The sequence below is a fragment of the Ananas comosus genome, linkage group 8, assembly GCF_001540865.1.
Source record: "Ananas comosus cultivar F153 linkage group 8, ASM154086v1, whole genome shotgun sequence".
NCBI classification, from domain to species: domain Eukaryota; kingdom Viridiplantae; phylum Streptophyta; class Magnoliopsida; order Poales; family Bromeliaceae; genus Ananas; species Ananas comosus.
The window spans coordinates 4480717-4491288 of NC_033628.1; the positions used below are offsets into that span (position 1 = coordinate 4480717).

Here is a 10572-nt window from a genome sequence, read left to right on the forward strand (position 1 = left end):
ATATATATATATATTTCTCTTATGAACAAACAACAAATATTTATTAAATAATAATACATAAATTTAATATTGAGTGAAATCGAATGAGATTGTGAAGAAAGCAAATATTATTTAAAATAAACTCTACTATAATATATTTTCTATTAATTACTTTCTTATCATGCAAGAATTTTACACCAATAATACTATTTATCAAAATGACCTTCATTCATAATAAAAATTTTAAATAAAACATGGCTAAAAAAGAAAAAAAGACATACATAAAAAACTCATATACTTTAGGATCTATTTTAAATAATATTTGTTTTCTTCACAATTTTTTTTGATTTCACTCAATATTAAATTTATATATCATTATTCAATAAATATCTGTTGGTTCTTCATAAGAGAAGTATATATATACAACATGTTTGTATGTTTCTACATACCAGAAAAATGTATATAATATAAATTAATATAATATTTATTACTAACATTTTTTTTTTCATCAGCGCCTATACTCCACCTCCTCGAGTTTGAAAAGTTTTTTCCGTTATGCGTATGTAGTTGATCACCCAAGCAGAGTAGACTGGAGGAGAGGGGAGTCGTTACTCCTATAAAAGAACAACTAGTTAGCAGTAAAGTAGACCGGAGGGAGAGGGGAGCCATTACTCCTATAAAAGAACAACTAGTTAGCAGTAAAGTAGACTGGAGGGAGAGGGGAGCCATTATTCCTATAAGAGAACAATTAGTTAGCGGTAAAATTTTTATTTCAACAAAATAAATAGAGCTACTATTTTTAAATAATTACTTTAATGCATATTGGATACTATATTATTTTAAAGAAATATGTTTTATTGTTGCGTTTACATTGTCTAATTTGCCATTTTAATTACTTTATTTTTACGAGACAAAAAAAATACTAATTATACAAACATAAAGTTTGTATAAATTTTACATCTCACTATTCAAGCCGTTAGTTCAATTATTATTGGTTTTTAGTATATGCACACACGCACAGATGTGCGCATGTGCACAAATGCACAACTAGTATTAAAAAATTTGATGTAAAATCTTTAAATTATAAGGTTTACTTCTACTCTTGGACGAAAAGTAGCATTACTCTACTTTTTGACCGAACGTATGAACTTCTACAAAAGTTTCAAGTAATTTAACAACTTTGTAATTCAATTGATCAAAATGATTATAGAAATTAAAGTTAGGAAAGTGTGAAAAAAAAAAGAAAAAGTCAGGGTGCCCTTTCAAAATGAGTTATAGTTTACACATTATTTGTAAAGTTTTTAAAATTTTTATAATTTAAAATTATACATATAAAATATAAAATTATTTATTAAAAGTGACTTTATTTTTAAATTATTTAAAGTAAAATTTTAAATTATTTTAGAAATATGCTGGGCTTTTGCTACATCAGCTCCCATTGAAGGCTTGGTCAAGATAAAGACCGGCCACTTGATCGATCTATCGCTGCAATATATTATTGACGGCTTAAGCAAGGGATACTATGACGGATCTAAGGACGACCGTTGGAAAATTGTGAAAGGACGTGGTGTAGTAGCGGAGAGAACCTACCCTTATGTAGGCTGTAAATGTTTAAAAATATTTATAAACTTTAATAGAAAAAAAGATTATTGTATGTCACGACACTTAGTACATCTTGTCAAGAGTATAGATTTTAATTATATTACTATTAATATTCGGGGATTTGAAGATGTCCCCTATGGCGATGAGCATGCCCTTTTGAAAGCGGTTGCTCACCAACCCGTTGTATGTGGCATCCAAGTAAATAACTTTTTCAGCTGCTACAACGGTGGTATTATAAAAAAAAGGCAAATGCGAAAGAAAATTATCAAACTTAATCATTCCATGGTAATTGTTGGATATGAAGAAAGGATGTGATGAAATATTGGATAGTAAAAAATTCTTGGGGAAAAGAGTGGGGTGAAGAAAGGTATGTGAGAATGCAACACGGGGTATTGCACGAATTTATTTAAAGCGTCTTATCCTGTATGATTGTTTATATCGGATCTTGCAGCCTTTTGCGATATATGATGAATCATATTTCTATTTACTTGTAAAAAAACTCAAATAAGAACGAACGGCTAGGATCAATCTATTAAAAACATAGCATTATTATCCATCTATAAATTCAATCCTACGAACAATTGTATCAATTAAAAATAAACGATTATGATCAATCTGTTAAAAGATAGCATTCTTATCCATCTATAAATTCAATTTTACAAACGGTTGTGATCAATTAAAAACGAACGGTTATGATTAATCTGTTAAAATTTTAATCTAAATCAAAAATTAAATATATTATAAATTTAAATTAAAAAAAATTTAAATCGTAAATTAAATTTAATTTGGGTATCAAATTTGAACTATTCATCGGTTGTGATCAATTAAAAACGAACGGTTATGATTAATCTGTTAAAATTTTAATTTATATCGAGCCTACAAACAATTCTGATCAATTAAAAACAAACGGTTATGATCAATTAAAAACGAACGATTATGATCAATCTATAAAAATATAGCATTCCTATCTATATCTATACTATCTATATTATAGTGTAAAAGAATATTTCCTACGAACGGTTATGATAAATTTGTAAAAAAAAGTCTCAAACAAAAACGAACGGTTATATTGATCAATCTGTTAAAAAAAAATATTCAAATCTATCAGTAAATTCAATTATACGAAAAGTTATAATCAATTTGTTAAAAATATTTCAAATAAAAATGAACTATTATAATCAATCTGTTAAAAAATAGCGCTTCGATCCATCTATTTTTAATTAAAATTAAAATTTGAGTTTAAATCGTGATTTAGATTTAATTTTTAATTTTTGATATCAAATTTGAATTAATAATTAAAAACTTTTACTTATATAATGGATCAAAGTTAAATTTTAAAATATAAATTTTATTCTAAATTTGTTGATAAATATGATTTATAAAGTTTTACTGCTTTGAAATAAATTAAAATAATTGTTACGTGCATTTGCACGTACACTCAGCTAGTCTGTTTAAAAGCATAATTTAAATAATATTGATATTTACAAAATAATATAGAATTACGGGCATTTATTAATACTGAAATCAACAATAGAATACTAACATTTATATAATATTACAAATTAAATAATAATTACTTGCATTTTATTAGTGCTGAAGATGATTAAAAAATACAATCATTTAAATAATGTCAGCAATAGTCCTATAACGGCATTTATTTAATATTATTAATTATTTAATATTTAACGACAATCTATTTAAATGCCGGTAGAAGATTTAGAGTATAAGCGACATTAAAAGCTTAATGCCGCTAATAGTTTTTTGCAAGAATTTTTGAAGTTTAGGCGGTAATAATTGAATACCGCTAAATCACCATTTTTTTGTAGTGTAGGAAACTAGATTATATTTAGTCCATTTTAAATAACAATGATTTTCACTGATGTTAGTTATCCATACATATGGTATTGTTTCTTGTCCATTCTAAACAAAAATGATTTTCACTTATTAGTTATCTTATTGAACAGGCAAGCGGAAGGACTCGGCCAAAAAGTTGGACAATGCATCAGTCTCCAGTTCCCTCCTTGCTGGCCAAAATCCTAACCCTAAGTGCCCCAACATTTTCTTGCATGTGAAACATCAATGTTGTAAGCATAACTGGTCCAAACATATGTTGTAAGCATAATTGGTCCAAACATTTTCATGCATGTGAGGAACAGCAATGTTGTAAGAATAATTGGTCCAATATCTGACCACACCGCTGCAGAAGTGGTGGCTCGGTTTATGTTCCTTTTCTCAAGCTCTATTAAATCCATAACATCTTTATCAATTCCCCGGGGGGAGTGTCGCTGCAGTCTTTGCGATTTATGACGTTATGCAACAGATGGAGGTTCCAGTGAGAACAATTTGTATGGGGCAAGCTGCATCATTTAGCTCACTGCTCCTCGCCGCGGGCTCTCCCGGCATATGCTACGCCTTCCCGAACGCCCGAATTATGATCCAGCAGAACTTCGGCGAAGCCTTCAGACAGGCTATAGATATGTTCATCCAAAAAAATAAATTGGATAATGTTCGTGCCAACCTCTACGCTGCGTATGTCAAAGAGACTGGCCGGGAGCGCACCAAGTATCTGTCTCCTCAGGAAGCAAAAGATTTTGGCTTAATTGATGTCGTCCTGAAGCCCTCTGCCGATTAAGTACTGTGAGGCAAGTAGCCATTACTAATTCAGAGTTACATTTCATTCATTTATTTTTATTAGGTTTTTTCTATGTTGCTAACGCATACGCGAAACGTTCCTCTTTAGCAACTAAAACCCATATTTAATGGACGATTCATTTCTATCATTCGATGATACATTTTATCAAACACGCATGCATTAGAGTCAAATACACATATAAGTCTTCATTTTCGGCTTGCTATTGGTCGAAGGATGAAATTTTTAATAGTGAAAAGTTTATTTTTTTCTCGCTTACTATTGGTAGAAACTTGATTGGTACAGACTGATATAATGTTTAATGAGGGCCCGTTTAGCCTAGCTTTTGAAAAAATGATTTTTGAAAAAGTGATTTTAGTTTGAAAAGGTGATTTTGGTTAAGGCTTAGTTTGATATTGAGATCTATTTAACGCTATTAGATAAAATGGAGTTGAGGAAAAAGCATATAGGAATATGGTTCTGCGTTCTCCGATAGGATCGCAGAAAATATATCGTAACCGACTTATCACAATATGCGGAACGCGATATTATGTACGAAAATAAACATGATATTTTTCCAACGTACTTTCTCACTGCACGTAACGTAATCTCCCCGCAATCCCAAACGAAGCCTAAAAGCTGTAGAGCGTTTGGCTGAGTTTAGATGAAAGCTATTTTTCTGAAGTGATTTTAAAAAGCTGTTTGGCAAAAATTTTTTGATGCTTGTATAAATTAATATTTTTATTAAATTTTATTTTAAAATAATTTAAAATCTAAATTTAAATTCGAATTAAAATTAAAATTTAAAATTTCAAAATTGTACAAAATTTAAAATTTGATATTTTAATTTAAAAATTTTAAAAACTTAAAAATTTAAAATTTAAAATTTAAAATAATTATGAAATTGAAAATATAAAATATAAAATTTGAATATTTAAAATTTAAAATTTAAAATTTTAAAATTTATAATTTGAAGATTAAAACTTGTAATTTAAAATTTAAAATTTTTAAAATTTAAAATTTAAAATTTAAAATCTAAAATTTTAAATTTAAAATCTAAAATTTTAAATTTTAAATTTTATCTTAAATTTTAAATTTTAAATTTTAAATTTTAAAATCTAAAATTTGAGATTTGAAATTTAGAATTAAAGTTTAAAATTTAAAGTTTGAAATCTATTTTTTAAATTTTAAATTTTAAAAGTTAAAATTTAAAAATTCAAATATAAATCTGAAAATTAAAATTTAAAATTAAATTTAAATTTAAACATTGAATTTAAAATTAAAATAAAAATTTGAAGTTTGAATCCAAAATCAGAATCAGATTTGAAGAAGCAGCTTTTTCCTGCTTCTAATTCTGAGGCCTTCAAAATCAGTTTTTTGATTCTGAAAAGCAGAATCAGATTTTAAAAATTATATTGCCAAACGCTCTATTGAATCGAAAATCACTTTTCAACTCAAAAGTATTTTTTAAAAGCTAAGCCAAACACCCCTTACATACAAGGTAAGTCCAATGAATTCAATTTCATTTTAGTATATTTACTTATACAGAGAGTGATACAACATTCAATCTTCTTTCCCCCAAAAAATATCTGAAAACTCATTTGTTGATTTTGTACAAACAAATCCCCAAGGCAGGAAACAAAAATAAAACAAAAGAAAAGGTATAAATGAATGATGACCAAATAAAGGGCTTACTGGTTCAACTATCTCTACTCTAACACAAGAAAGAGTAGAGTCGACACCGACTTCTCTAGCGATCTTCGAAAGATGGAGTTCCCTATCTAGCCTACATGTTTTATTCACCCAATTTTCTGTAGACCTTTCCTGCTTGTAGAGAATATATACCGTATAAACCCTGCTCGCTTAAATATTTAGGCAGTATTTGGTTCCACGTAAAGAGCCCGAAAACAATTTTCAGATTGAAAAGGAATTTTCCTTGTGTTTGGTTCCACGTAACATGCTTTTCAGTGGAAATAATTATACATATCTTTAGAAACACATTCACTTTCATTTTCCGTAGACACAAACTGGAAACTGAAACTTCATCTCCCTCTCACTCTCTTCATTTCCTTTTCCTGCAAAACAAACAGGTATCCCTTCAAAACCTTTTTTTTTGTTTTTTACTATATGAAACAACAATATATAAATTTTCTTTTCCACCCAAAGCACTTTCCTGAGGAAACCATCTTCAACAGTTTTTCGTGGAACCAAACACTGATGTAAATGGTAAGGGAAAAATGAAATCGTAATGTCAGGTATCAACTGAAAAACAGATCAGAGAAGATAAGGATCAGCCTAATCCAAAGCAGCTTTATTTCACCTAACAGTAGCAGGCTTTGTGGGCTTCGGAAGACCATCAAAAATGGGCCAAGCAAATGCATCAGGTTTCAAACTCCACTTGCTTGAAGACCATATAGAGGAGCTACTATCTGAATCTTGCAAATTAGACGTGCTCGGTGATTTCCGAAGAGTTAGCAACCCATCAATTAGCGAAGGGTCCACCATAGAAACAAGGTTCTGTTGGCTCATGTCCATATCAGGACAGCTTCCTGATTTCGGCCTCAAAGCTAGCCCTTTCTCTGTCTTTCGAGAAAAACCTAATGGATCAGAATCACCCTTTTGACGCCGTCTTATTGATTTTTCATTATCACTCTCTGCAGCTTCATCATTTCTTCTTTCTTCAATGATCTCAGATTTTTCAAAATATAACTCATTAACCATACTTAAGACTTTCTATGCTGATTCGGAAGTGGTTCCGAAGTCGGAGAGTGTTGAGGCAATAATTGTTCATCTTTCATATAAAGAGGCTTATCAGTTTTGTAAACTGCCATTTTGGTGCCATCAAATAGTGGGCCTCTCTTAGGAGGCGCAAGCCCATAATATCCCTGCAATCGACTCATGGCTGGGGAGATTTTACATGGTGATGGTTTCAGCTTCAGTGTTTCAAAGGAGTATAAAATATGACTATGAGGTCGACGTGAGGAGTCAGTTCTCTGCAATGATTCCAATTATTATTATGAGAGAAACAAAGGCACTAATTCAGAAGAGCAAATCATGTTACATTAGTAGTTAATTGAAACATAAAATGACCTCTACCATTCGCATTTGCAATGAAGTTTGTAATCATCTTGTTATATCTTATAACAACATTGAAAAGCTCCGACATAGTACAGGCAAGAAAAATAAAAGTATGAAGATAATTAATTAAATTTTACTGTTGTTCATGGTTCTATTACTTTGCTAAGCCTAACAAAGGTCAAAATAAAAAAAAAATGTCTTAGACATCTGAAATTTATCCAATTCAAAAAGCTTTCTGGCATCATATTATGACACTAAAGCTGCTGAATGATCACTACAAACAAAGTAAACCCAAAGAAAGCAGAAAAATAACCTTATAGATGGATGCCCATAAATACTTACTAATTATACTTTTCAGCCTGAATTAGATGACATTTACGGTTTTTTTCCTTCTTTTCTGTGACAAAAGAAAATTTCTAGCTACTTGAAGCTCAAAAAGACAGTACAGAAGCTCAAAAACTATAGGTTATTAAACAGTATATAAAAAGGCATATATATATGTACTGTAGAGTTCAGACGTGGTCTGATAAAATGAACCTAAGGTGAGCAGCGGTTCTGACCAGTAATAATCATACCCCTTAACATATTACTAGATTGTTGGAAACTGCCTACAATTCACAACTGAAAATTCTAAACTATGACACATAATTATCATAGGAGGAGGTAGCACAATAACATATAATTTAGTTAACCTTCAAACTTAAATATTCCTAAGGCATCCGAGTAACTGGTTATTTGTGATATCAAACAAGTATTTTCTGCGCATTAATTATATCTGTTTATCACAATACTGTATGCTGAAATACCTGACAGTCAGTATTAAAACAGTTTGTAAGCTTTCAGGTAATATGCTTTCTCCAGAAACATTAAGAATTACTTCAACTTAAACTTAGCCATTGTTCCAATTCCAACAGTTCAGCGAAAAAAAGGACGACATTAGAGCCCATAAAAAATAGAAAAAGAAACATAATATTAAAAGAATATTCCAACACAAACAATTAAAAAAGTTGTTATTAAACATAAAACAAAACCAAAAGAAAGTTACCACACCTGCCATTTGCCGAGTCCTCTGACAAAAAAGGAGATGGAGGATGCTCTCCAGGAAGTGGAATCTTCAATGACTTGCGAGCAAAAATTTGAAGATCGGTCATCAAGCCATTCAACCGCCTAATATCTGCTACCTAATCCAACAAAGGCACACTTATGAAGCGCACTTCAAAGACTAGAGAAGAAAAGACAGCGAGCTGAATATAAAGAATCTGATGAATTTGACCACTGGAACGAAATATTTCAAACTATGAGCTCATCCAAATAATGTAAAATTCGATTAGCATCAATTGTGCGACAACCATAAAAAGCTAGAAACTGAAACTTCTTTAATCATTGTTTATTTTTCAACAAATTTCCATTCATGTGTTCTTACAGATTTTGTCTACGCTGCTGCCACTCACAATGATACAGATACTAAATACATAAAACGTTCCTCTTTAACAACAAAAAAAAACCATATTTATTTGATGCACGATTCATTTCTAACGTTCGATTACACATGTTATCAAACACATAACAGGCACGCATTACAATCTAACACACGGTATAAATCAATAAGCAAAGCCATACAAAAATGGTTCTGTGCCCAGTTGCCTCCACACCATACTTTATGGCAACCCTAGCGAGCGTATCCCGCTTCGACACTCGGTGCTCGATGTAGCCACCACAGGATGACGCCGACGACGACGGAGGAGAAGAGGGGAGAGACGAAGAAGACGACACCGGGATCGTCGCAATGCTGTTGATCTCGCCCCTTCGATCGACGAATCCATTGAACAAACCATTCGATTGTGGCTCGTTAACTCCCATTTCGTCCACCTTTCTCCATCTGCATCATCAAACGCTTCGATTCCCCCCTCTCCGCTCACATCCGAAGCCAATGCTTCGCTCCACGGATCAATCGATAGCCATGGGCGAGGATCGAGCAATCACACGGGGCCCAATCGCTAGAACACTGCATGAGAAGCCGAATTTTCCCGAAATTTCTCGAAAAATTCGTGGGACTTAGCCGCGGAAAAGCTGATCGGTGGATCTAGATTAACTTTTTGCGAGGAAACGAACAAAATCCTTCGAATCAAAGGATGCGATGCGCGAAATGCGAGTCCAAGGGATACGGACCGTTGGATGGACTCGGACAAAGCGATTTCCTGGACCAACCCACCGCGCGTGATTTGGTGGTGTCGTTGGAACAAATGAATACTCTGCGTTTTCCTTGAATATACCCGGTGCACCCGTATACCACATACACCGACACACAAAATTTGATGATAAATAATTTAAACTCCAAATCTGAAAAATACTACAAATCTTAAATTTTATTATTCACCCATCAAGTCCCACATTAGGAAAAAGAATATTGTCTGGTTTAATAAAAAATAATTGTGCAAATTTAATGATTTTATATATATATATATATATATATAGCTAGGCTCCTATGCTTTCGAAAGTACGGAGGCTTCCGTGTTTGTAAGTTGTTTTCGATAATGGGCATCCGATACGGCAATCGGCTCCGTTAGACATGATTTACGCTATTATAATGATTTAGAAACTAAATTTCATAATTTTTTGACTTCATTTGCCTAGTAAACGAGTATGCTCAAAATGAACGGCTGAAAATAAAAAACTCATAAAAAATAGTGATAAAGGACTCAAATTTCGAATCGGAAGTATTGTTTTTACTCTTGATGTCAAGTAGAATTTTCTATTAAATTTTCATGTAATTTGAATACTTCTATACCGTTGAACTTGAAAACGTGCCACATCAGTCGTTAAAATAGTCATTTTTGAGACCCTATGATCACTTGGTAAATGATGTCGAAAAATTATGAAATTTGGTTTCTAGATAGTTTCAATAACGTAAATTATGCTTAACGGAGCCGATCGTCGAATCGAATATCCGATCATCAAAAACAACTTACAAGCATAGAGCCCTCTGTACTTTCGAAAGTACGGGAGACGTACTCATATATATATATATATATAGAATTGAGCTCCTATGCTTTTAAGAGTACCAAGTCATTGGTGCTTGTAAGTTTTCGGCCCTTGGATTAAAGGATGTGCGGTTAGGATGATGTGGACCCCCTAGGGTTGAGTGAGTGGTTGGTTGAATAGTATAATTTAACGGGTAAAAATGATCTAAGACAAAGATCTAACGGTAAAAAATTTACAGCACCAAATGCTTGGTACTTTACAAGCACCATAGCCGGACTATATATATATATATATATATATAT

At 31.7% G+C, this 10572-nt stretch overlaps 1 protein-coding gene and 1 pseudogene across 1 annotated transcript; one reads left to right on the plus strand and one right to left on the minus strand.

The window, feature by feature from the left end:
* LOC109714105 (ATP-dependent Clp protease proteolytic subunit-like) lies at positions 3893-4213 on the plus strand. The gene has a single exon (XM_020238540.1). The coding sequence runs from the start codon at positions 3893-3895 to the stop codon at positions 4211-4213; it is 321 nt and encodes a 106-aa protein (XP_020094129.1).
* On the minus strand, positions 5713-9533 carry LOC109713586 (annotated as a pseudogene).

What these genes read in the sequence shown, in the direction of transcription:
- LOC109714105 (XM_020238540.1), top strand. Translation starts at nt 3,893, where the DNA reads ATGCAACAGATGGAGGTTCCAGTGAGAACAATTTGTATGGGGCAAGCT.